The sequence below is a fragment of the Electrophorus electricus genome, chromosome 21 (assembly GCF_041902795.1).
Source record: "Electrophorus electricus isolate QZ-2024a chromosome 21, ASM4190279v1, whole genome shotgun sequence".
NCBI classification, from domain to species: Eukaryota; Metazoa; Chordata; class Actinopteri; order Gymnotiformes; family Gymnotidae; genus Electrophorus; species Electrophorus electricus.
Window position 1 is genome coordinate 18757501 of NC_137517.1, and position 27500 is coordinate 18785000.

Here is a 27500-nt window from a genome sequence, read left to right on the forward strand (position 1 = left end):
CTCTTCATTTTATAGATATGAAAGGAAACCCTGTGACATCAACCTCAACCTCAAGTTGAGCACTGACCCAGTAACTCAGCTGTACCACTAACCTCAGTCTCTCTGCTGAACACAAACTCAATTCATAGACAAAACCTCCCCAACAAAGGACCCACTCCTCACACTCACTTAACCAGGAAGCCCAACGCCTATCCCCCTAACAAAGGACCCACTCCTCACATTCATACATACATACATACACATGCACATATACATACATACACATGTACTCAACCAGGAAGACCAATGCCTACCCCCCTAACAAAAGGCCCACTACCACATGGTAGCAGAGAGATGGCGCATACTCAACTCCACTGTATTCTTTTTCAGAGCTTCATGTTATCAGCAGAAATGGGGAGATGGAGAACAACATTTCATCCTGGTTTTCGTTTCCATGTGATTCCTTGTTTTGGTTTCGTTAGTTCAGCCTCTCATTTAGGTCTCTCTCCTTCATTAGTTCCCCAGTTGGATATCCAACTGGAGAAACCGTGACAGGAGAGATTGGGGGGAGGGGATGTGGGAAGGTTCTTAAGATGGTAACTCAATTACCACCAAGCAAAAGGTGGAAATGTACAATGCTATTTTAACGGTATAAAGCAAAAGACGCAAATAATATAGCTAGTCTATGTGGTGAAGAAAGTTCAAGTCTATTGGCTGTCAAACCCAATAGGCAGAGCTCATTATCATACCATAAAATGACGTTTTTAAACGCCGTTGTAAGCACGCCAAAACCTTTGGATCCCTTAAAGCGACGCTTTTTACGGCATTTCAACTAACATATAAATGGTGTAAAATACGCCATTTTTGATGGTTTTTGCAATGTATATTACAGCGTAGTGAAAAATAATGCCGTATTTTGCGGCGTAAAAGCGTCCAAAACAAATTTGATAAATTTACAAATAAAACGCGTTTCATTTTAGGCGAATTTTGAGCACTTTGGTTTTCCGTAGTTGTCTGAGCTTTTGTCTTGTTTCACGTTTATTCAGTCAGTGTTCTGGGTTCTGCCTTGTTGTCTGTGTATCTGTACCCTGTTTTCTCTCGGTTTGTCTGTTGATTTATTTTCCAGATTTTCGTGTTTTGCTTTCTGTTTAATATATTTCCTAGATCTGTTCGTATTGGTGCTGTGACCCTGGACTGTCTTAATGACCCAGATTCTGGATTTGCCTTTAATAAATCTCGCTCTTCTCAGCGTCTGCGTCCAGCTCTCTATCGCTCCACGTTACACAGTGTGTTCATTCTTCATAAACCCTCTAAACACTTAGAGAATGCTGGATAGGATGTCCATAAGTAACAGACACTGTGGAACTGTGAAACAGCAGTAGTGAATCTGGTCATACCACAGCACACACCACTGTCCACAGAAACATAAATCACTGACACCCCCTTGTGTTCACATGATGATACTTTTATTTTAATTGTGTCTGAAATGTTTTGCTGTCAGGTGTTTTCTTTAATAAATTAATTAATTGTTCATATTCATATGTTCCCTCTTTTATGTTTATAGTGCTCATTTCATTGGTTCAAGCTGGACTTCCTCAAGGTGATTAATATTCTGTTTATATATTATTTAAAACCCAAACTGCCATTACTAACTCTATTCAGCTATTATATGAAACATGGAATGATGGAATGATGTCATTAGACATTTATGAAAATTTGCTATTTTAAATGTATTAATTTACACATTTAGCATTTTAGTGTATGTATTTTATAATTAATGAATTTATTTAGTATTAAAACATGTGCAGGACCAGACAGCACTGACTGGTGTGGTAGACTTAGATTTAGATCTGTGTAATTTATTTGTTTTCAAAGTAACTGAATGAAGAATTCAAATGTTTAATGCTTCTGCAGGTCATGTTAAAGCTGTTGTGAGTGTAAGTCCTGATAATCACGTGTTCAGAGGAGAGACTGTGACTCTCAGATGTGACATACAGGGAGAAGGAGACACTGGGTGGACATACAGCTGGTATAAGAATAACTACAGTACCTACCCACACACCACATACAATCCATACATGATCAGCTCTGTTACACAGTATGACAGTGGTACATACACCTGCAGAGGGTACAGGGGAAGAGACTCTCAGAGCTCAGAGATCAGTAATGCTGTTACATTAACTGTGTCAGGTGAGTTTGGACTGTGAATTTAGCCAATAGACATTCATAGCAAGGTTGTTATTGTGTGTGCGTGATTTTAAACACTCAGGATTTTATATTTGCTGTGTTACAGAGAGAGCCCAGGCAGTACTGAGTGTGTCTCCACAGAGCTGGCTGACTGAAGGAGACTCAGTGAGTCTAAGCTGTGAGGTCAGAGACTCCTCTACAGGCTGGACATTCAGCTGGTACAGAGCTGTTCCCTACAGAGAATGTTTAACTCCAGTAACAGACATTCATGGCATTCATCTGAGGTATTGTGCTGAGATCCTCTCAGACAGCATCAGAGGAGCTGGAGGCTCCTACACTCTCAGTCCTGCTGCTCTACATCACACAGGAGTTTATGTGTGCAGAGCAGAGAGAGGAGAACCAGCCTATCAGACACAGTACAGCAACACACAGCCACTATGGATCACTGGTGAGGACAAACAACAGCAGTGTGTGTGTGTGTGTGTGTGTGTGTGTGTGTGTGTGTGTGTGTGTGTGTGTGTGTGTGGATGAAACATTAGACATTCAGTGTCATAGTGTCATTCCTAAGTCCCCAATCAGCTAGTCTTAAAGTTAAACATTTAAATATAAAATAAAGAATGTCTAAAATTATCTAAAATTAGAGAATGTCTAACAATCACACAAAGAAACACATTTGTATACATTGGTCAGAAGTAATTATGTATTCACCCCACCTTCTTTTACATACCAGCGTTGCATTCACCTTCGTTACATCCAAACCAAACATTCATCAACATATGGTCGTTCCTAGAGCTTCCTAAGTTCAAGACTGTTTACTCACTACACACTAAATAGAAATAAAGATGCAGACTCTGGAATTAATTGAAGAGAAGCGCTGGTCCCGTCTTTATTCTGAGCTCAATGTTATAAACGAGGCATTATCTGGAGAATGTCTAACAGTCTCAGGTGGGCTCACCTTTATACCTTTTCTTCAAGGACCCTTACATCACCATTTTTATTTTTTCATAATACTTGTCCAGGTTCCACTATTGTTCTCCACACCAAACATTATTCAATGTATGTAAATTGATATTCAATACTTACACCAACCCGTTCTTGGTACCATTACGTTCATCCTGAACTACTTCTACTTTTTAAAGGCGATCATATTCTATATCACCTGATGTCCATATTGTTTCTTCCGGTGCTTGGCCGGGCTGTCCCGTCCTTGAAGCAAGGCTCCCCATCGACTGATGCCCCTGGAGGCCTGTCAGAGGTCTCCTGAGGATTTACACTGAAGCCTACAGAGGTCTTTCCAGCATGAAACCAGTTTATTCTGGACCTTCCCTATTTTTCTGCTTACAATATCATTTTATTACCTTGTTATGACCCCGTCTAGGCTGTGAGGCTGTAACAAGGAAAAAGAAGTGCAAATGTCTAACGTAACAGAAGTTGTGGAAAAAAATGAACAGCAACAAAACAAACAGAAGCACAAATGGAAGGTTTTTTTAGTGTATTGTACAGAGGTTATGATTTACAAATAATCTTACTGGTGCAATTCCTTCAGGAGTGACACTGGCCAAAATAATAACCAAAACCCACACTAAGGAAATAAAACTATACACTAACTAATCCTAATAACACAAGAAACATACAACAAACCTTTCTAACTTCCTGACACAAACAGACAAAACCCACACCCAACAAAAACTGCAGTCACTCCTTACCACCAGTGTCCAACACCAATGTACCAAACAAACAATATTTACACTCTTTATACAATCTATATATATGTAGGTATACACAGCTACCGAAGCAGGAGGGGCGAAGCCAAAGACGAAGTTCAAAAATGTGGAAAAACAAGGTGATACACAACACGTCATACAAATGTTCAATCACAGCCAAACAAACTCCAAGCTAACACAAAGTCTCCTTACTCGCTGTCTTCCTCTTCCTCTCTCGTGGGAGGGCCTTTTAAATAGCCGACACAGTTGGCTGGAAAACCCGGCAAGGAACGTGGCGGGTGGAAAACAGGGTGGAAATCCTGGCAGTGAATCTGGAACACACACACATACACACACACACACACACACACACATACACATCTTTCCGTAACAACCTCAATATGCAAACTGATATTCAACACCCACACCAGGTGGAAGCTGTTACCGCTACATTGCAAGAGAAGGCTTCTCTTGACCTTGTCCTAAAGAAGATGTTTTTCTCTACAGTCCTGAGTCTGGTGGAGAGGTCGTATATCTTACCTTGAGTTCCACCAAAACCTACCCATGATCCTTTACTGAAGCCTGCAGAGGCCTCTACTAGGGCTCTGGCCTGTACTCCCTGATGGTTAATGTTATCATGTCTAATGCAATGTTGAGTGTCTTTTCCCTGTAAACACTCTTTTTATTACCTTCCCACTGATCACGTGGTATGCCCTGCCGCATGCAGTGGGAGTTTCTCGTCGACTATTTGTGACTCGTCCAATTTGTAAACACGGCCAGCTGTCAGCACACACCTGCATCTGGTTTAGTCTTGTTATGTTTGTAGTATTTAAACCCTTGTTGGTGTGTGCGTTGTTGTGAGTCTTTGCTCATGTTCACATTCACATTTATAGTCACAATGTTCATGGTGTCCGTGTTAGCTGTAGCTGTATTCATGTTCACTGTTTATGTTATATGTGAGTGCCGTTGTCTTGATGGTGTGTTAATAAATGTGTGTCACCATCAAGGGAGTTTGTACGTACTGCTCCTTGCCCTGTAGTACTCGGGCTGTTATGTTACCCCAATAGACACAATCATGATCTTAGATAGATGTCACTACCTAGATATTATTAAACAGATTTTATTCAAATTATTTTCTATCATCAGAGCAATCAACACAATGGTTGTAATCGTTCCATGTTAAATGTGTTAACTACACTCCTGCTATGATAAGACAATAATAATAACACGTGATGTATAATTTCTGTTTCTAAGGTCTGTCGCCTCCAGTCTCTCTGATCATCAGTCCCAGCAGAACTCAACACTTTAGTGCTGACTCTCTCTCACTGAGCTGTGAGGGACAGAGTGACTCTACTGGTTGGAGAGTGAGAGGATACACACACAGTGGGAGTGTGTCAGATTGTTCATCATTCAGGGGATCAGTTACAGGATCTAGATGCACCATCGGATACCTCTACACATCCCACACTGGAGTGTACTGGTGTCAGTCTGAATCTGGAGGGAGCAGCAATCCTGTTAACATCACAGTGCACAGTGAGTCTGCATGTATGCACTCACTAGTTAAGGAGAAAAGGAAATGTTTGATAACAGGATATTATAGTTCACAATATATAGAACTATCAGTTACTGACTAAGAAAACTGTTAACTAGAGTTAATAAGAAAAGCTGTTTAACATGTTCTCAGTGTGTGTGTGTGTGTGTGTGTGTGTGTGTGTGTGAGAGAGAGAGAGAGAGAGAGAGAGAGAGAGAGAGAGAGAGAGAGAGAGAGAGATTTGTATTATCATATGCATTTGAGTATTTGAGACTATGGATACACATTAGTTACATTTAGTCATTGAAGCCATGTAAAGTAACTGTTACCCTTCATTTTCTAAGAGACAGAATAGATGTTTCCTACATATTTTATCCACAGCAGAAATAGGAAATCAAATTACAGTAACCCAAGTACTCAAGGAAACACCCCCATCTTGTGTTGTGAAACAGTATTTACATAAATGTAACATAAAGCATTCACATGGAATCCAGTTACATTAATTAAGGCTTAAATTTACATGTAATACACTCATTTATTATAGAATAAAATGCTATTACATTGCTGGATATATTGTAGATAACTGGTTCCAGTGGTGTTGTATCTATTTGTAAACTAGGGGCCATTTTAATTCTAGGACTGGCTGCGTGCGTTTTAGACAATAAAAACATTTGTGTTCATTTCTGTTGACTTTAAGAACCACCTGTACTGTCAGCACCATTAATCCTACTGTACTATCACCACATTACTCCTACTGTACTATCATCACATTACTCCTACTGTACTATCACCACATTACTCCTACTGTACTATCACCACATTACTCCTACTGTACTATCATCACATTACTCATATTGTACTATCGCCACATTACTCCTACTGTACTATCACCACATTACTCCTACTGTAGCATCACCACATTACTCCTACTGTAGCATCACCACATTACTCCTACTGTACCATCACCACATTACTCCTACTGTACTATCACCACCATTACTCCTACTGTAGCATCACCACATTACTCCTACAGTACCATCACCACATTACTCCTACTGTAGCATCATCACATTACTCCTACTGTACCATCACCACATTACTCCTACTGTACTATCACCACATTACTCCTGCTGTAGCATCACCACATTACTCCTACAGTACCATCACCACCATTACTCCTACTGTACCATCACCACATTACTCCTACTGTACCATCACCACCATTACTCATACTGTACTATCACCACATTACTCCTACTGTACCATCACTACATTACTCCTACAAGTGTCACATTACTGGACAAAACATTGTGTTGATTATCTGTGTGATAGATTTGGGTCTGTACAGTAACTCTGTTTACCTGACTGTACATGGTAAGATCACAGTCATTTCATGAGTTTAACATCTATTTTACTCATTTAAACTCTTTGTAGACAGTAGCAGAACACACTCAGTCCACATGTATTGTGTTTACTTATTAAGGGTAAAAAATATACTGTAAACGTACCTTTATTCCAGTAATACTGCATGGTATTATAGCTGTGAAATGCAAACTTACTAAATATTGTTAATGGATCTTAAAAAATAATACACAGGACTGTTATTTTGACACCCCTGATTTAAAAGCATTTGTTTGCACCCTGCACTACAAGACCTGATCTCACTAATAGCGCCCCCTACTGTGTTGAAGAAGAGAGTACACAGTGACCTCACATAGTCTGGAGCAGAGAGACGTGTACTTCTCAGTAACCAGCAGCCAGTGTTCAGTTTTAGTAGGTTTTATAAGATTCCAACACATGATCTTATTGAGAGGTGAACATAAAAGCAGAATTTAAATATTGTGTGCTTTCTACAATGGAGCCTGAGCTGGTTCTGACTGTCCAGTCTAATTGGACACAAATATTGAGTAGAGAAACCATCACACTCACATGTGAATGAGCAGGAGAGAGTGTAACTGCCAGGACATACTACTGACACAGGGGGGGCAGTAGAGTTCACTCCTCTTATCAAAACTGTTATAAGTGACATAAAAGAGCATCACAGTCCTAATTACATTACTGGACAAAGTGTCCAAGGTGGTTCTGGATGGAATAATTAAGTCACTCACGGTCATGGGTTCACGTTTTACCCTCCAATCACAATCAGATCCCACATAATCTCTAGATAATCTCCACAAAACACAGTGATTAACAGATTAGAATGCAGCATCGTGGGTCTAACCTGTTTGTTATAATATATGTAAATACAGAGTGACTCCAGGAAGACACTGGGGGTCAGTCAGCTGTAACATGCAGTGTTCTCCATCTCTTTCCACAGATTTACCCACAACTACACTGACTGTGGAGCCTCAGAGTCCTGTGTTCACTGGAGAGTCAGTCACTCTGAAGTGTGAGGTTCAGGGTTATCATGGGTGGACATATCAGTGGAGGTATAAGAAGAAAGCACAGAGTCAGTGGACTACAGTGTCTCAGTCTGTGTTTTACACTGTAAACAGAGACACTCTCACCATCAGTGGAGATGCTGTAGTTAATGGGGATCAGTACCAGTGTAGAGGAGGGAGACATGACAGACCAACAACATCACAGTACAGTAACAATGTTACCCTCACTGTACATGGTAAGATTACTGTCATTTCAGGAATGTAATGTCTATTTCAATAACTTAAATTATTGTTTGTTAAATAATTTACACTATTTGTATTCAGCAGCATAATACACACTCCATGTATTGTGTTTACTAGGCAAAAAGGAAATTGTAGATGTAAAGTAATTACACACTACATTGTATTAGATATATATTGTAATTGCAGTTACACTGCATGGTATTAGACCTGTACTGTAATTACAGTTACACTACATGGTATTAGATATATATTGTAATTACAGTTACACTGCATGGTAGTAGACCTGTACTGTAATTACAGTTACACTACATGGTACTGGAACTGAAATGCAAACTTAATTGTTTTCTTGTTATCTTAGTGTTATTATGTTATTATAAACCTATAATGGACCTTAAAAGTGATACACAAAATTTATAACAACAAATCAGCTCTCTTAGTGCAGGTGAAACACTGAACAGGGCTGTACTGTGGTCCTACAGGACTTTTATTTTGACACCCTACTTTAAAGGCATTTGTTTCCCCCCTGCACTACAAGACCTGATCTCACTAATAGCGCCCCCTTCTGTGTTGAAGAAGAGAGAACACAGTGACCTCACATAGTCTGGAGCAGATAGACGTGTACTTCTCAGTGACCAGCAGCCAGTGTTCAGTTTTAGTAGGTTTTATAAGATTCCAACACATGATCTTATTGAGAGGTGAACATAAAAGCAGAATTTAAGTACTGTGTGATTTCTACAATGGAGCCTGAGCTGGTTCTGTCTGTGCAGTCTAATTGGACAGAAACATTGAGTAGAGAAACCCTCAGACTCACATGTGAATGAGCAGGACTGTAATCCTGACCCCAACCCCATCTCAAAGTCCAGTTAAAATCCAGTTACAGAATGTTAACAGCATGTCTATAACAACTTGTTGAGTATGCTAAGATGGTATGTATTATACCTGTTACATGTTCAGTGACTTCTCAGATTAACATCTACAGATATGAACTTGGACACCCAAGTAAAGTGAAAAACAACTGAATTCATCAAATTATAAACAAATCTGATATAAACAGTTAATTAAAAGTCTGTTGATTAATCTACTACTTCACTACTGCTACACCATGTTACTGAGTCTATTGTTTTTATTTTAAAATATTTAAAATACTTAAATACGTCATCTATTTTTAATTTGAGAATGTTAGTCATTTCTAACAGATATCTCTATGCACTCTGCTGTTGCATGTCCTGAACTGTGTATTTCATCTCCATCTGAGTTGATATAATTATGCCTGACTGGATATTTTACTATATGAATCGATATTATTCAGTCATGAAAGTGTTAAGCTTCCATCATTGTTGTGTGATTCCCTTTTCTAGAAAACCTGCTCCTACAAACTCTTTGGATTTGCTGCTCAGTTTAGTTTTAACTGTAGCAGAGCAAATATGCAGCACCACATAAATAACTCCTCTCACTCACACACAGCCTTTTATTATTACCCAGTTAAAATAAACAATGCAATAGATTCTGTGTAGTGTTGATATTATAATTTTTGTAAAGTGGTTGTGTGGCTACCACATGAATAAATTAATGAGTTAAGTTATACGGCTTGTTTGCAATGAGAGTCACTTTTCTTTGGTTTATATTTTTATTTTAGTTTAATTGTATTTTTTATAATTCCATTCCATTATGTTCACTTCCATGTTTCGTCATGTCGCTTCTCATTTGTAGCTGTTCGTGTTTTTCATCTGTTTAAAATAAACGTCTTTGTTCACACGGCTCACGTCGGTATCCCATCACTCACCCTCAACGCTCTGCAGAGTCACAGAAGCACTGTAGCTCTTCATCTGTGATTAATTGTGTGTGTGTGTGTGTGTGTGTGTGTGTGTTTGTGTGTGTTTGTGTGTGTGTGTGTGTGTGTGATCAGCTCTGTCCCATTCAGAAGCTCCACTCTCCATCCTCAGTCTGCTCAGTAGTCTACTGGCAGTCTCTCCATATCTGCTAGTGTCTATCGTGCTGGGGGTCAAATGCTACAGAGCTCACGGTAAGAACTCTTCCTCTTAGACACACATTACACACACTGGAAGAAAAGAGGAGCCAATCTTACATTTGTTTGAATCTGAAAACGCATCATAGGGTTTGTCTTTCTTCTCTGTTTGTTTATGAGTTTCTCCATTGTCATGACTCTTAATACTGCTTAATAAAAGACAAGCAGGACACATGACAGTAAAGTGTCTGTTATGTGTAATCCATAAAAATCATGGTTTATAAAAGCAGCACATGGTCATGAAACCAGTAGTTAAAAACAAGAGTGAAGAGAACAATGACTGGAACCAGAAAATGTTACTTTAGGCAAGACAGCAAATACTAAAAGAAACATGAGTGTAAATACACACACTAACTAGAGCCAAACAACACACAGTCACGACAGAGCAGAGAGATCAATGAAAACAAAACAGTACAGGTTACCATGGGAACCACAACCACCAACAACTTAAAGGTTTTATATAGTTTATACTTTTCTAAACAGACATTTAAAACTATTTTATATGCTGGTTTAATAAAATCCTGATTTTCTCCCCACAATCATTGAAACTGTCGACATGTTGTTTGCATGGCAGACAAGAAACACTTTTTTTCTTTCTCTGAACTACAAGACCAAGACTGCAATAAGTTTATTAGATGATAATCCAATAACATCAGGGGGAGCTTTCTAACACCTACACTGTGAATTCTGTGTTTAATGTTTTTTCTACAGCTCTGACTGAAACCGGAAGCCAGAATGCAGTCTCAGAAGAGTGAGAGTCTAAATTAAAATACTGAAGATGGAAGGACATTGTTCTGTTTGCTTGAAGTCATTTCACATGTGAGATTGAATGTTTGAACTCTGCTAACTTACTTCCAGCTGACCACCAGTTTATATGAAGCATCGTGCAGTAATGTTTTCACTTTTAAGCACATGTTACTATTGTGTGTCATTTATTCCAATGTTAGAATATTCTCATTTATTTTAATGATCTTTTACTTTGTTGGACTGTTTTACTTCTGTTCTAGTTAAATAAATAACAACCAAATAAATTGTGTTCATTATCATTGCACTGATGTCAGATGAGATATTCAGCAGCCAAAGAAACACTATCTCAGTGTATTTCATAACAGACTTTAGATTTCAAGTAATCAACAACTAGACCACAGATTAGTGTTTTACACATTACTTCACACTGACTCTCCTCAGCTTTAATGTGAAACTGGTATAGTTCACTGGGTAGTGAAGTCTACCCCTGCTGTAAGATGGAGTGGCACTGATGGTCAGATACATCATCCCAGTAAGGAAATTCAGGAGGAACTGGGGTGGGTATATTAGACATCCAGTGAACAGGCAGGGCTTTACTTCCATGTGTTGGAAGCAGGAAAAATTAGCAAGTGTAAGGATCTGAGAGACTTGAACAAGGACCAAACTGTGATGACTAGACAGCTGGGTAGAGGGAACATCTCCAAAAGGGGAAGTTCCAACACACCTCCTTCAGTCTTTACATTTATGGCATTTAGCTGACACTTTTATCCAAAGCAACTTACAACTATGACTGAGTACAACTTGAGCAACTGAGGATTACAGGCCATCTTCAAGAGCCCCACAGTGGCAACCTCGCAGTGGTTGGGCTTGAACCAGCAGCTTTCTAACTACAACTCAAGTACATTAACCACTGAGCTCCCACTGCCCCAATATGTTATTTTTATTATGTTATCATCTCCTGACATTACCCCTCTACAAAATAAACATCTCCTTTTTGAGCGTATCTAGCACCTACCATCCTGAATCCCAGGGTGCTTTAGAAAGATTTCACCAAACCTTAAAGTCCAAGCTGAGAACGTTTTGTTTGCTGCACGAGAAAGACCGTTGAGGACCGTTGAAGATGTTGCAGGAGCAGATGTCTCCAGACCCTTCTCCCTCCTCCCTCCTCTCCAACTAACGTCCTTGATTATGTTAGCAAGTTCTGTGAGTGTTTACGCTCCTTATGTGATCTAGCACACAAAACCGTAAACCACTCCCAGTATCGTACGAAAGCTAGGTATGATTTACGAGCTTTTCACCGATCCTTTCAGGAAGGAGACAAAGTGTTATCTTTATTGCCTTTGCCAGGTTCTGCCCTTCACACCAGATTTGCTGGTCCATATATGGCTAAATCACAATTACGTGATATGGATTATGTGATACACACACCCGATCGTAAGAAAAAGTGTATGTCACATCAACATGCTGAAATGCTGTTTCATGCTATGCTTCCACAGATGATAATGGTAGTATTAGTGCACCTGTTCTACCCATAGTTGTAGCCCCATCCCTGCCCCTTTATCTGAGTATTTCCCTTAAGTGGATAGTTTAAGCTTGAAAATTGTTGTCCTTCTGCTCGCCTACCCAACTCCGAATCCTTTAAAGAAATCCCCTCTAATGTAGGACGTCGTCCTGAGTCGGCCCAACTCAATGTTATACGATTAATGTACCATCACCTGTTTTTGTTTTCGGATACTCCCTCTCGCACTGTGATTTTTAAACACGATGTGGATGTCGTGATAGTCACCCAGTGAAAGAATTGCTTATCATGTGAATCCAGCCAAACATACACTTATGAAAAATGAAGCTGAATACCTCCTTAAAAATGGTCTTGCTACTCCTAGCTCTAGTCTATGTTGTTTGCCTTGTTTGTTGGTAACTAAACCAAATCGCTTTTGTACCGATTTTAGAAAAATTAATTTGTTGATGAAGTCCGATTCCTTTCCCCAGGACCAAGACACAATGGGCATCCCCAGTACACTTCATATTTAGATTCACATGATAAAACAAACAGAACAAAACAATTATAATGTTATCAAGCATTTCTACACTAAGAGTGATATACATGCTTATACACACACACACACACACACACACACACACACACACAAAACACGCACACACACACACACACACACACACACACACACACAATATGCACTCCTTTTGTACTCTTGCACATTATTCCTACTTGCTACTAGAGTGCTGTACTAAATCAGCACTGTACTCTGAACTGTTCTGGCTGCTACCGATGACTGCTATGTTCAGTATAGCATGTCACTGACTCCTGTGCATAATCCACTTTACATATTCCCAATACTGCGTACTGGTAAAAATAAAGGCACTGTCTGTTCATTGTGTATTGGTCCTGTCCTGCATATATTGTATGACATTATTGCATTGTATTGTATTGTTTTCACTGGTGTAGCGTGTTGTCTGTTGCACTTGTTTTGTGTTGCACCATGGTCCTGGAGGAACATTGTTTCATTTTTGCTGTGCACTTGTATATAGCTGAAATGACAATAAAGCCTTTTGAACGTTTGAAGTGGTCAGACGGTAATTTAAAATTTTAATTCAAAGAATTGTGTTTTGATGTGGTGGTTGTTGTGGTTGAAACAGCACAAGTTTCCACCTGGGAAATTATACGATGCTGTGTGTCAGAAATAAATACAGGCCTTGACCAACCTGTCCCACTCTGTAAAATAAAACACAGTTCCTGCTTCTGAAGGGTTAATTAACAGTCCACAATGTCCACGTGTCTTTTTCTTAATGTTTTAATGTTAATGAGCCGCCCTCATACTGGAGAAGTAGATACGCATGCGCAGAAAGCCGTCCTTCTACAGTTCGGATATCGTCTGGATAAATAGAAAGTAAACAGATCAGACGGAGGAGCAGACGAAGATATTACATTTGGGAAATAATTTCAAAAGTATTTTCTTTGATCGTCCAAGTTTTCCTTAGTTAACAGTTCCCCTGGTTGAGGAAGCTCATCGTAACTCTAGATATATTTAATGTGGCGTTTCACAATCCTTCCTGAATCCAGAGGATGGGTTAATATATGAAATATTTTAAAGTATTTTTAAACATTATTCAGTAAATGTAATAACATTTGTTAATTCCAATAATACTGAGGCTTATGTCTGATAGTTATTAGAATATCCAGTGATTCTGGTCGGTACAATATCTTTATCAAGAAATAAAACCATTGTCATATCTGTGATGAAACTGATCATTTAGTAAACATAACCGAAACCACAAGGTGGTTGATTATACAGCTACAAAAATCAGTGAAAAATAATGAGCTTGATGACTGAATTTGCACTGGGCTAAAGTAGGAGAGTAACACTTGTGTGAATGGTGGCTGATGGGTAATTCTCCATATGTAGGAGAGCATATCACTGTAAGTACAAATGACATTATTTCTTTACGTATTTGACCAAGAACCACCGTCATACATGTTATATAGTATAAGAACTATATGTGTTAAATATTTATGTGAAATGGCACATGAAATATTACATTGTATATGAAAGGGGCCCCAGTTATAAATGTTTTTATTACAATTTTATCAAGTTCATTAATGTTGCTTTACAGAATGTTTGCATCTGGTCAAGGTACATAAAGCACATATTTGCCTTTTGCATTCACAGTAAATAATAATAAAACAAAGAAAACACCAATAAAATTATTTATTTGAAATATAATCTCTAGAGGCTTGTATTACTAAAACATCAATAAAATGATCCAACCAGTTAAAAGGGTTTCAGATGTTGTGTTTTGAGTCTCAGTGCCCTCACACACATACTGAGAAAACCAGACAGACCTGACAAAGTGACATCCACACACACACAAGACCAGAAAACATGTGAGGAACCAAAGTTTAACCCGAGTGAGTTTAATGTGTGGTGGATAAATCCTAAACACACATCCAGTACCACAATCTGAAACAGCAGGCATAGGTCAAAAATACCATGATGCTTTTATCCAAAGCAACTTACAATTATGACAGAACACAACTTGAGGGTTAAGGGCCTTGCTCAGGGATTCAACAATGGCAATTTGGCAGTGGTGAGGCTTAAAACCACAACCTTCTGATTACAAGTCAAGTACCTTAACACTGAGCTACCACTGCCCCGAGAAATGACAAAATATCCAGGAAGACAAAGCAACAGTAACAGTCCAGTTCGGTCATACTGACACTATAATAAAGTAATAGTGTATATACACTATATACTGACACTATAATAAAGTAAAAGGGGTGGATCTGGTGTCATTAGTAATGGTGAGACAGTGCAGTTCTGTGATACTGATACTAGAGAGAGAGAGAGAGAGAGAGAGAGAGAGAGAGAGAGAGAGAGAGAGAGAGAGAGAGGAGGATGAGAGAGAGAGAGAGAGAGAGAGAGAGAGAGAGGTGTAGATGAGGCCTGAGAGTCATCACCTCCTGAGAGTCGTCACCTCCTGACCTTGATACCTCACATACAGACACCACGGCACAGAGAAGTTACAGAGACATTTAGAAAAGTACAGAAATACAAACATTATATAAAACTTAATCAAAAATAATAACAAAATTTAAAAATACATATTGATTCCTTCACCCTAGTGAGGCTCACTACAGAAGATCACCAGGAATCTCCAGGTCTTTTATTTACAAAGTGCTGCAGTTACATAACACTGCAAAAAAAATTAAAATTCTTGGCTCAAAGGTTAAAAAGTGGAGAATAATGTGTCTCTCTGATTGATTCTAGTAACAAACACAAACATAAACAGTCACTCAATCACAAGCTTCAGAACTGCTGAAAAGACAGAAAGTCTGTTGGCTGTGAAGCCCCACAGAACTCATACACTCATCTCCTCTACAGAGAAGGAACTCCAACACCACTGAATCTGATTCTCCTGGAATGTTTATGCTACAAACAGCACACTTCATATTTAGATTCACATGATAAAACAAACAAACAAAACAATTATAATGTTATCAAGCATTTCGACACAAAGAGTGAAACTAGTTTGTTCATTATAGTAAAACTACACTTTCACTGTGAGAGATTTTATCTCCAACCTGTTACATCTCCATCTGTTATAAAACATCTTCCTGTTATAGACATGAGTATCTGAAATGGTTATTTAAAATGTGTTTAAACCAAATAAATGAATGAACACTTGGATAAGAGGGTTTAAACTCCTGGTCTTGTAGAAGCTTGAGTGAGTAACACAGGAGGATGAACTCTGTTTCCCAGCAGTCTGTGCTGTTCCTCAACAACCTTGACAAAGATGATTCAGTAAACATTCATTAGGATCAGTCATTATTTCTGTTTAATGTACATAGAATCACTGTCAGTTCAGCTGCACTCTGCCTGTCTTCTATTTAACAAAGCTGGCAGGTTCAGTTCTGTGCACATAAACAGTGAAGGGCTCTTACATGTTTCAGGATTGTTTATTAATTATTATAAACCTGAGCAGAAGTCACTTTGCATTGTTATTTAGTTTCACTTGAAATAAGGTTTAAAATGAACACTGGCTCCTTTTTCTCTGAGTCATGTTTATTAAAAATCCTCCAAGCACAGCAGCTGCTACTGACAGTAATGAATGGAGTGGAAATCAGTGAGCACTCTATGGAGTGATATCTGCTGACTGGCTTCAGCTCTGTTTCCTTCACTGTTAGCTGGTTTTGAAGGACTGGTTTAAGGTCTTCTTATGAACAGTTATAGTGTTCCTTTAGGTCTTTGGATGCAGTAGTGGCTCGGTACAGCCTGGTAACTCTGAAATGATGCCATAGATATAGGCTTTCTGACCTTTGTGTGAGTCCTGCCTCAGCTATGAGTACACAGTGTCTGCCCCCACACTGCTCTTCTCTAGTAGGGACAGAAGATCCTGAATTAGACCACAGGAAGAACTCCAACCCTCCAAATGATTAAACACAACATGACCTGAATAACCTACAGTGGGTAACTAAGCACACAGTTACTAAGCAGTGAATCAAAACATAGAATCTTAAGAGTTCTTCAGGTCAGCTGTATCTTGGTGTGTCACTGCTGTAGGTGACTAAAGTTTCTCCTTTTCATGTACCTTCTTTTTTTTTTGCTTTCTGTTTTGGTTTCAGTTTGATCTCAGCATAAGTGACTTCACTGGGTCCAACACCAGTGTCTGCAGTAACAGAGAAAAAAACCAAAGCAAACACAGTCATGACCTCTCACTGACCTTTAGTGTTCTAACCAATCAACCAATAACAGCTCATCATACACACTTCTTTCCAACAATGCACTGCTGCTGCTTTTGGAGACCAGCATGTGTTTTCTTTGTCTCCATGTGATGATTATACAGTAGATATATATAGTAGTATAGTAGTAGAGTGATGTAGATCAGACTGTATTCTCCAGTGTGTAGTTATACAGAACCTGTTACTGATATGTATAATAGAGTGATGTTGTGTCTATTAAATCCCAGTGTGAGGGAGATGTGGATGTACCTTTATTCCTGCTTTTCTTGTTGTGTTTCATAACCTGGGCATAAGTGACATCACTGAGGTCGTCTGCAGGTTCATCTGACACAGAGTGCAGTGTGTTTATTACAGAGTACAGTGTGTTTATCACAGAGTACAGTGTGTTTATAACAGAGTACACTGTGTTTATTACTACAAGAGGTTTCTGGGCTTTACTGTATAGCTGCACTCTATTCAAGTCTTTCAATACTACACTCAGTGGGAAATGAAATCGTTACTTGTGCTGCTCCTGTCTGTTCGCTCAGCTGTGTCATATATGTAGGCAGCTTCTGGGGTTAAAGGAAAAGACCATTTAATAAATGCTAAACTGAAAGATGACTGGACACAGTATAGAATGAAAGACAAGTAATGAAGGATTATTTAAATTGTTTTAGAGAAGATAAAGGTTTCATGATGTGTATCATACAAACATATAATATTTAAACTATTCATAAATGAGCTGCAGCTGATCTCAGACCTTTGTTGGTTTTGTAGCACCACGGCAGAGTCAGTAAGATGAAGAACACGACCAAACTCAGTCCCACAGCCAAACCAACCAGGCCAAGAGAGGAGGAATCACCAGCTGAACTCATAGGAACAAAAACATCACATGAATCACAAAATAATGTGTTACACGTCTCTGCTCCAGACTATGTGAGGTCACTGTGTACTCTCTTCTTCAACACAGTAGGGAGCGCTTTTAGTGAGATCAGGTCTTGTAGTGTACGGTGGAAACAAATGCTTTTAAATCAGGGGTGCCAAAACAACAGTCCTGTGTATTATTTTTTAAGATCCATTATAAGTTGATAATGATATTAACAAGAAATGTAGTAAGTTTGCATTTCACAGCTATAATACCATGCAGTATTACTGGAATAAAGGTACATTTACAGTATATTTTTTACCCTTAATAAGTAAACACAATACATGTGGACTGAGTGTGTTCTGCTACTGTCTACAAAGAATTTAAATGAGTAAAATAGATGTTAAATTCATGAAATGACTGTGATCTTACCATGTACAGCCAGAGTTACTGTACAGACCTAAATCTATCACACAGATAACTAACACAATGTTTTCTATAATTATACACTTTAAACTCACTAGTATACAGAACTAAATCTAAATCTTTCACACAAGTCACTGCTGTGTGGTCCAGTATGTTTTAATGTTGAATAAATCCATGAATTCAGGAACACATAAAGCATGTCCTGTAGCAGATATGACAGCTTCCTGTTTTTCAGGAAATCAAACATTTTCTGATTTACACTGTCATATTTCTAATAAAATATTATTGACTGCTGCCCTCTGGTGGCCAATCTGTGCACATGTCCAAGACTCCACAGTACAAGTAGTGGCACTTGTAATCTAATATTGTGCCAACTTTTATTGAGGGTTGACAAGAACTGATATTGTTGAATATCTAACTGATGAATTTAATTTCTACGGTAGTTATACACTGTAAACTGTTCCTCACCAGTAACGTTTACCCCGATTGCATCACTGTAGTTTGTGTAGTAGACTGGGTTTCCTCTGCCAGCTCTGCACCAGTACTGGCCTCCATCAGAGGGCGCCACTGAGCTGATGTTGTAGGAGTTTGCTGCAGTGTTGGTCTCATTCTCAGGGTTCTGTGTGTGTCTGGACCAGTAAAAGCTCCATCCAGCAGACTGGTCCAGCTTACAGTGCAAAGTCACTGGGTTTCCCACTAGTGCAGCTCCTGTAAGGCTTGATGTGAGTTCAGGTGTAGGTTTAACTGCGGATGGAGATGAAACACACAGTTACACACATGTAATGGCGGAGCGCATAGAGATATCTATGAAATGACTAACATTCTCAGATTAAAAATAGATGAAGTATTTTAGTAGTTTAAATATTTTAAAATAAAAACAAGAGAATCTCAGTAACATGGTGTAGCAGTAGTGAAGCAGTAGATTAATCAACAGACTTTTAATTAACTGTTTATATCAGATTTGTTTATAATCTGATTAATTCAGTTGTTTTTCATTTTATTTGGGTGTCCAAGTTCATATCTGTACATGTTAACCTCAGAAGTCACTGAACATGTAACAGGTATAATACATACCATCTTAGCATACTCAACAAGCTGTTATACACATGCTGTTAACATTCTGTAACTGGATTTGAACTGGACTTTGAGAAGGGGTTGGGGTCAGGATTACAGTCCTGCTCATACACATGTGAGTCTGAGGGTTTCTCTACTCAATATTTGTGTCCAATTCGATTGCACAGTCTGAACCAACTCAGGCTCCACTGTAGAAATCACACAGTACTTAGTAAGTACAAAGTAAGTTTGTATTTCAGTTCCAGTACCATGTAGTGTAACTGTAATTACATTACAGGTCTACTACCATGCAGTGTAACTGTAATTACAATATATATCTAATACAATGTAGTGTAACTGTAATTACTGTACATCTACAATTTCCATTTTGCCTAGAAAACACAATACATGGAGTGTGTATTATGCTGCTGAATACAAATAGTGTAAATGATTTAACAAACAATAATTTAAGTTATTGAAATAGACATTAAATTCAAGAAATGACAGTAATCTTACCGTGTACAGTGACGGTAACAGTGTTACTGTACTGTGATGTTGTTGGTCTGTTATTTCGTGCTCCTCTACACTGGTACTGATCCCCATTAACTACAGCATCTCTATTGATGGTGAGAGTGTCTCTGTTTACAGTGTAAAACCCAGACTGAGACACTGTAGTCCACTGACTCTGTGCTTTCTTCTTATACCACTGATATGTCCACCCATCATAACCCTGAACCTCACACTTCAGAGTGACTGACTCTCCAGTGAACACAAGACTCTGAGGCTCCACAGTCAGTGTAGTTGTGGGTAAATCTGTGGAAAGAGATGGAGAACACTGCATGTTACAGCTGACTGACCCCCAGTGTCTTCCTGGAGTCACTCTGTATTTACATATATTATAATAAACAAGTTAGACACATGATGCTACATTCTAATCTGTTAATCACTGTGTTTTGTGGAGATTATCTGGAGATTATGTGGGATCTGATTGTGATTGGAGGGTAAAATCTGAACACATGACTGTGAGTCACTTAATTATTCCATCCAGTACCACCTTGGACACTTTGTCCAGTAATGTGACTCTTGTAGACGTAATGTTGTGATGGTAAAGTAGGAGTAATGTGGTGATAGTACAGTAGGAGTAATGTGGTGATGGTACAGTAGGAGTAATGTGTTGATGGTAAAGTAGGAGTAATGTGGTGATAGTACAGTAGGAGTAATGTGGTGATGGTACAGGTGGTTCTTAAAGTCAACAGAAATGAACACAAATGTTTTTATTGTCTAAAACGCTCCCGGCCAGTCCTAGAATTAAAATGGCCCCTAGTTTACAAACAGATACTATGCCACTGGAACCAGTTATCTACAAGATATCCAGCAATGTAATAGCATTTTATTTTTCTATAATAAATGAGTGTATTACATGTAAATTTAAGCCTTAATTAAAGTAACTGGATTCCATGTGAGCGCTTTATGTTACATTTATGTAAATACTGATTCACACCACAAGATGGGGCTGTTTCCTTGAGTACTTGGGTTACTGTAATTTGATTTCCTATTTCTGCTGTGGATAGAATATGTAGAAAACATCTATTCTGTCTCTTAGAAAATGATGGGTAACAGTTACCTTACGTGGCTAGAATGACTAAATGTAAATAATGTATATCCATAGTCTCAAATACTCAAATGCATATGAAAATACAAATATATAAACTGAAGAGAGTTCAGTCAGGGACAGGACATGGTGTTCATGGTGTTCACAGTAAACCCAGTACAAGCATAAGTTCACTACATGGAGTCTCACCCTGCACTGTGATGTTGACAGAATTACTGCTCCAAGATTCAGAATTATAAAATGATTTTCTTGCTAACATACATTTGAAGCTCTGGTTAAATTTGAAGCTCTGGTTAAATTAGTGGAATAATAAAGATGTGAAATCTTTAAATTCTGACCTCTGACTGAGACCAAGCTGTGTGGTGACTCTCCTCTCTCTGGGTGTTTACAGTAGTAGACACCGTCATCTGACTTTGAGACAGTACGGATGGTCATTTCTCCTGCAGTCTGGGTCTGGATGAGTGATCCATCTTTATATAAATCAGCTCTGAGGTGTGATGTGATAGTGGGGTGAAGTAAACAGTGTAGAGTCAGAGGATCTCCCTCAGTCACAGGATGGACAGAACTCTCCAGAATCACATCACCATCTAGAACAGAGAAAACACTTTACTCATCTTTTACAGAGAGAAGGATTCCAGCATGAATACTGAGTAATACATAACAGGGACACAGAACATTAACACAATAAAGTAGAAAGTAGAATGTCACAACACACACAGTTCACCCAGAATATATTAAATTAACAGCTTTTTATTAACTCAAGTTAACAGTTTTCTTAGCCAGTAACTGATAGTTCTATATATTGTGAACTATAATATCCTGTTATCAAACATTTCCTTTTCTCCTTAACTAGCGAGTGCACTACATGTAGACTCACTGTGCACTGTGATGTTAACAGGATTGCTGCTCCCTCCAGATTCAGACTGACACCAGTACACTCCAGTGTGGGATGTGTAGAGGTATCTGATGGTGCAGGTAGATCCTGTAACTGATCCCCAGTCTGATGAACAATCTGACACACTCCCACTGTGTGTGTATCCTCTCACTCTCCATCCAGTAGAGACACTCTGTCCCTCACAGCTCAGTGAGAGAGAGTCACCACTAAAGTGTTGAGTTCTGCTGGGACTGATGATCAGAGAGACTGGAGGAGACAGACCTTAGAAACAGAAATTATACATCACGTGTTGTTATTATTATTGTCTTATCATAGCAGGAGTGTAGTGAACACATTTAACATGGAAAGATTACAACCATTGTGTTGATTGCTCTGATGATAGAAAATAATTTTAATAAAATCTGTTTAATAATATCTAGGTAGTGACATCTATCTAAGATCATGATTGTGTTTATTGAGGTAACATAACAGCCCGAGTACCGCAGGGCAAGGAGCAGTACGTACAGACTCCCTTGATGGTGACACACGTTTATTAACAAACCATCAAGACAACGGCACTCACGTATTACATAAACAGTGAACATGAATACAGCTACAGCTAACACGGACACCATGAACATTGTGACCATAAACGTGAATGTGAACATGAGCAAAGATTCACAACAACGTACACACCAACAAGGGTTTAAATACTACAAACATAACAAGACTGAACCAGATGCAGATGTGTGCTGACAACTGGCCGTGGTTACAAATAGGACGAGTCACAAATAGTCGACGAGAAACTCCCACTGCATGCAGCGGGCCATACCACGTGATCAGTGGGAAGGTAATAAAAAGAGTGTTTACAGGGAAAAGAGACTCAACATTGCATTAGACATGATAACATTAACCATCAGGGAGTACAGGCCAGAGCCCGAGTAGAGGCCTCTGCAGGCTTCAGTAAAGGATCATGGGTAGGTTTTGGTGGAACTCAAGGTAAGCTATACAACCTCTCCACCAGACTCAGGACTGTAGAGAAAAACATCTTCTTTAGGACAAGGTCAAGAGAAGCCTTCTCTTGGAATGTAGCGGTAACAGCTTCCACCTGGTGTGGGTGTTGAATATCAGTTTGCATATTGAGGTTGTTACGGAAAGATGTGTGTGTGTGTGTGTGTGTGTGTGTGTGTGTGTGTGTGTTCCAGATTCACTGCCAGGATTTCCACCCTGTTTGAGACTCCGCCATGTTCCTTGCCGGGTTTTCCAGCCAACTGTGTCGGCTATTTAAAAGGCCCTCCCACAAGAGAGGAAGAGGAAGACAGCGAGTAAGGAGACTGTGTGTTAGCTTGGAGTTTGTTTGGCTGTGATTGAACATTTGTATGACGTGTTGTGTATCACCTTGTTTTTCCACATTTTTGAACTTCGTCTTTGGCTTCGCCCCTCCTGCTTCGGTAGCTGTGTATACATACATATATATAGATTGTATAAAGAGTGTAAATATTGTTTGTTTGGTACATTGGTGTTGGACACTGGTGGTAAGGAGTGACTGCAGTTTTTGTTGGGTGTGGGTTTTGTCTGTTTGTGTCAGGAAGTTAGAAAGGTTTGTTGTATGTTTCTTGTGTTATTAGGATTATTTAGTGTATACTTTTATTTCCTCAGTGTGGGTTTTGGTTATTATTTTGGCCAGTGTCACTCCTGAAGGAATTGCACCAGTAAGATTATTTGTAAATCATAACCTCTGTACAATACACTAAAAAAACCTTCCATTTGTGCTTCTGTTTGTTTTGTTGCTGTTCATTTTTTTCCACAACTTCTGTTACGTTAGACATTTGCACTTCTTTTTCCTTGTTACAGCCTCACAGCCTGACGGGGTCATAACAAGGTAATAAAATGATATTGTAAGCACAAAAATAGGGAAGGTCCAGAATAAACTGGTTTCATGCTGGAAAGACTTCTGTAGGCTTCAGTGTAAATCCTCAGGAGGCCTCTGACAGGCCTCTAGGGGCCTCAGTCGAGGGGGAGCCTTGCTTCAAGGACGGGACAGCCCGTCCAAGCACCGGAAGAAACAATATGGACATCACTGGAAGAACCAATATGGGCATCCGGTGATATAGAATATGATCGCCTTTAAAAAGTAGTAGTTCAGGATGAACGTAATGGTACCAAGAACGGGTTGGTGTAAGTATTGAATATCAATTTGCATACATTGAATAATGTTTGGTGTGGAGAACAATAGTGGAACCTGGACAAGTATTATAAAAAAATAAAAATGGTGATGTAAGGGTCCTTGAAGAAAAGGTATAAAGGTGAGCCCACCTGAGACTGTTAGACATTCTCCAGATAATGCCTCGTTTATAACATTGAGCTCAGAATAAAGACGGGACCAGCGCTTCTCTTCAATTAATTCCAGAGTCTGCATCTTTATTTCTATTTAGTGTGTAGTGAGTAAACAGTCTTGAACTTAGGAAGCTCTAGGAACGACCATATGTTGATGAATGTTTGGATGGGATGTAATGAAGGTGAATGCAACTCTAGTATGTAAAAGAAGGTGGGGTGAATACATAATTACTTCTGACCAATGTATAAAAATGTGTTTCTTTGTGTGATTGTTAGACATTCTCTAATTTTAGACATTCTTTATTTTATATTTAAATGTTTAACTTTAAGACTAGCTGATTGGGGACTTAGGAATGACACTATGACACTGAATGTCTAATGTTTCATCCACACACACACACACACACACACACACACACACACACACACACACTGCTGTTGTTTGTCCTCACCAGTGATCCATAGTGGCTGTGTGTTGCTGTACTGTGTCTGATAGGTTGGTTCTCCTCTCTCTGCTCTGCACACATAAACTCCTGTGTGATGTAGAGCAGCAGGACTGAGGGTGTAGGAGCCTCCAGCTCCTCTGCTGCTGTCTGAGAGGAGCTCAACATGGGGAACAGCTCTGTACCAGCTGAATGTCCAGCCTGTAGAGGAGTCTCTGACCTCACAGCTTAGACTCACTGAGTCTCCTTCAGTCAGCCAGCTCTGTGGAGACACACTCAGTACTGCCTGGGCTCTCTCTGTAACACAGCAAATATAAAATCCTGGGTGTTTAAAATCACGCGCACACAATAACAACCTTGCTATGAATGTCTATTGGCTAAATTCACAGTCCAAACTCACCTGACACAGTTAATGTAACAGCATTACTGATCTCTGAGCTCTGAGAGTCTCTTCCCCTGTACCCTCTGCAGGTGTATGTACCACTGTCATACTGTGTAACAGAGCTGATCATGTATGGATTGTATGTGGTGTGTGGGTAGAGACTGTAGTTATTCTTATACCAGCTGTGTGTCCACCCAGTGTCTCCTTCTCCCTGTATGTCACATCTGAGAGTCACAGTCTCTCCTCTGAACACGTGATTATCAGGACTTACACTCACAACAGCTTTAGGATGACCTGCAGAAGCATTAAACATTTGAATTCTTCATTCAGTTACTTTGAAAACAAATAAATTACACAGATCTAAATCTAAATCTACCACACCAGTCAGTGCTGTCTGGTCCTGCACATGTTTTAATACTAAATAAATTCATTAATTATAAAATACATACACTAAAATGCTAAATGTGTAAATTAATACATTTAAAATAGCAAATTTTCATAAATGTCTAATGACATCATTCCATCATTCCATGTTTCATCTAATAGCTGAATAGAGTTAGTAATGGCAGTTTGGGTTTTAAATAATATATAAACAGAATATAAATCACCTTGAGCAAGTCCAGCTTGAACCAATGAAATCAGCACTATAAACATAAAAGAGGGAACATATGAATATGAACAATGAAATCATTAATTTATTAAAGAAAACACCTGACAGCAAAACATTTCAGACACAATTAAAATAAAAGTATCATCATGTGAACACAAGGGGGCGACAGTGATTTATGTTTCTGTGGACAGTGGTGTGTGCTGTGGTATGAGCAGATTCACTACTGCTGTTTCACAGTTCCACAGTGTCTGTTACTTATGGACATCCTATCCAACATTCTCTAAGTGTTTAGAGGGTTTATGAAGAATGAACACACACTGTGTAACGTGGAGCGATAGAGAGCTGGACGCAGACACTGAGAAGAGCGAGATTTATTAAGGGCAAATCCAGAATCTGGGTCATTAAGACAGTCCAGGGTCACAGCACCAATACAAACAGATCCAGGAAATATATTAAACAGAAAGCAAAACACGAAAATCTGGAAAATAAATCAACAGACAAACGGAGAGAGAAAACAGGGTACAGATACACAGACAACAAGGCAGAACCCAGAACACTGACTGAATAAACGTGAAACAAGACAAGAGCTCAGACAACTACGGAAATCCAAAGTGCTCAAAATTCGCCTAAAATGAAACGCGTTTTATTTTGGCTTTCCATAGACAAAGGCTTAGTAAAAACACAATGAGCAGATAACCGCTAGAACAATGACCAGCAAGACACTGAGGAAAACACTGGGTTTAAAAAGGAACAGGGGAACGAGGAACAGGGGAAACTAATGAAGGCCAGAGAACTAAACGAGGGGCTGAACTAACGAAACCAAAACAAGGAATCACATATGGAAATGAAAGCCAGGATGGAAACAGAAACAGAAAGCAGGTGAATGTGTCGCTGTCAGAACCGGGTCGTCCGGTAGGGGGCGATCGTGACACACTGATTCACTGCTGAATTTGTGAATCTGTTCCTGAGATTTCTGATATATGGTATTAATTTTTAATTAGTAATGCAGTATTAATGGGAAAAAAATAAAAGTTTGTGAGCTGTTCCAGGACCTGTTGTGTACGCCCTGTCTCTTTGCTACTACTATGGTAGTGGCTCCTTTGTTAGTGGGGTAGGTGTTGGTCTTCCTGGTTGAGTGTGTGTGAGGAGTGTGTCCTTTGTCTGTGTATTGAGTTTGTGCTCAGCATAGAGACTGAGGTTACTGGGTCAGTGTTCAACTGTGTGTGTTGAGGTTCATGTCACAGGGTTTCCTTTCATATCTATAAAATGAAGAGTGTCTCTAATGTCAGGCTGAATACAGCCAGTTTATATTGGTCAAGATCATTCATCCCCTTCTTAATATAACTGGGGTTTTTTTTCTTTAAATGAAATATATTACAAAATGAAAAGTGGTAATAATGGTTGTCTTGGTCATTTCCTGTTGATCGTCACTTTCCTTTATTGTTTACTCACATTACATTTGTTGAAGTTACAGTATTTTAACACATTTAGTCTGTTAAAATCTTAATATACACAGTAGGTTACATTGTTCCATCACACTGGTGTAGTTATTAATTTACCCCAACACACAATACAGCCCAAGCAGTGGATGTTATCTGCTGATTTTCTACAGGGTTTATTTGTAGGCTGTAATGAACATCACACAGCATGTAGGTTTTCCCACTCATATCTGTGGTCATTCTTTGGGTTTGTTGTATTCTACTGACTTCTCAATTCCTAAATTATGTTGGTATGATCCAAATCTCAAATATACAGACTGTCCGGTTTCTATAGTGATAGTGATGTAATGGCTGTCAACTCTGTGTAGGAAGTTATGAATCTTGGGGTTCTTCTTCACCCCACACTTTCACTTGAACCACATGT

At 39.0% G+C, this 27500-nt stretch overlaps 3 protein-coding genes and 2 long non-coding RNA genes across 5 annotated transcripts in view; 1 reads left to right on the top strand and 4 right to left on the bottom strand.

The window, feature by feature from the left end:
- The window catches only part of LOC118240613 (uncharacterized), a 1641-nt gene extending 1117 nt beyond the window's left edge, over window positions 1–524 (bottom strand). The window contains exon 1 of the long non-coding RNA XR_004775528.2: window positions 350–524. This is a non-coding gene — a long non-coding RNA (uncharacterized LOC118240613). The remainder of the gene's footprint in view (window positions 1–349) is intronic.
- Window positions 1–11105, top strand: part of LOC118240601 (basement membrane-specific heparan sulfate proteoglycan core protein-like) — a 12321-nt gene extending 1216 nt beyond the window's left edge. The window contains exons 2-8 of the mRNA XM_081704717.1: window positions 1544–1579; window positions 1894–2169; window positions 2273–2614; window positions 5124–5402; window positions 7718–8017; window positions 9931–10047; window positions 10762–11105. Of these exons, the coding sequence (XP_081560843.1) occupies window positions 1544–1579; window positions 1894–2169; window positions 2273–2614; window positions 5124–5402; window positions 7718–8017; window positions 9931–10047; window positions 10762–10805 (1394 nt within the window). The 3' untranslated portion in view covers window positions 10806–11105. The remainder of the gene's footprint in view (window positions 1–1543; window positions 1580–1893; window positions 2170–2272; window positions 2615–5123; window positions 5403–7717; window positions 8018–9930; window positions 10048–10761) is intronic.
- LOC145652932 (uncharacterized) lies at window positions 3024–4578 on the bottom strand. The gene is made up of 2 exons (XR_014119216.1): window positions 4410–4578; window positions 3024–4201 (listed from the first exon to the last, which is right to left on the bottom strand). It is a non-coding gene; the product is annotated as an uncharacterized LOC145652932 (long non-coding RNA).
- A 3268-nt stretch (window positions 11106–14373) lies between the features above and the next one.
- LOC118240608 (uncharacterized) overlaps window positions 14374–27500 on the bottom strand; it is a 52423-nt gene continuing 39296 nt past the window's right edge. The window contains exon 11 of the mRNA XM_081704844.1: window positions 14374–15274. The gene's annotated coding sequence lies outside the window, so the exon portion shown is untranslated. The remainder of the gene's footprint in view (window positions 15275–27500) is intronic.
- On the bottom strand, window positions 14716–25292 carry LOC145652905 (Fc receptor-like protein 2). The gene is made up of 12 exons (XM_081704734.1): window positions 25046–25292; window positions 24655–24942; window positions 24535–24537; window positions 21869–22147; window positions 21330–21578; window positions 19896–20192; window positions 18795–19070; window positions 17796–17900; window positions 17557–17607; window positions 17306–17380; window positions 16906–16983; window positions 14716–16691 (listed from the first exon to the last, which is right to left on the bottom strand). Exons 1-12 carry the CDS (start codon window positions 25155–25157, stop codon window positions 16654–16656), a joined length of 1851 nt encoding a protein of 616 aa, XP_081560860.1. The 5' UTR covers window positions 25158–25292; the 3' UTR covers window positions 14716–16653.

What these genes read in the sequence shown, in the direction of transcription:
- LOC145652905 (XM_081704734.1), bottom strand. Translation starts at nt 25,157, where the DNA reads ATGATCAGCTCTGTTACACAGTATGACAGTGGTACATACACCTGCAGA. An exon ending in CAGCTTGGTCTCAGTCAGAG is followed by an intron (nt 20,193 to 21,329) that starts GTCAGAATTTAA and finishes CTCTTTCCACAG; the next exon opens with ATTTACCCACAACTACACTG. An exon ending in TGTTACCGTCACTGTACACG is followed by an intron (nt 19,071 to 19,895) that starts GTAAGATTACTG and finishes CTCCATCCGCAG; the next exon opens with TTAAACCTACACCTGAACTC.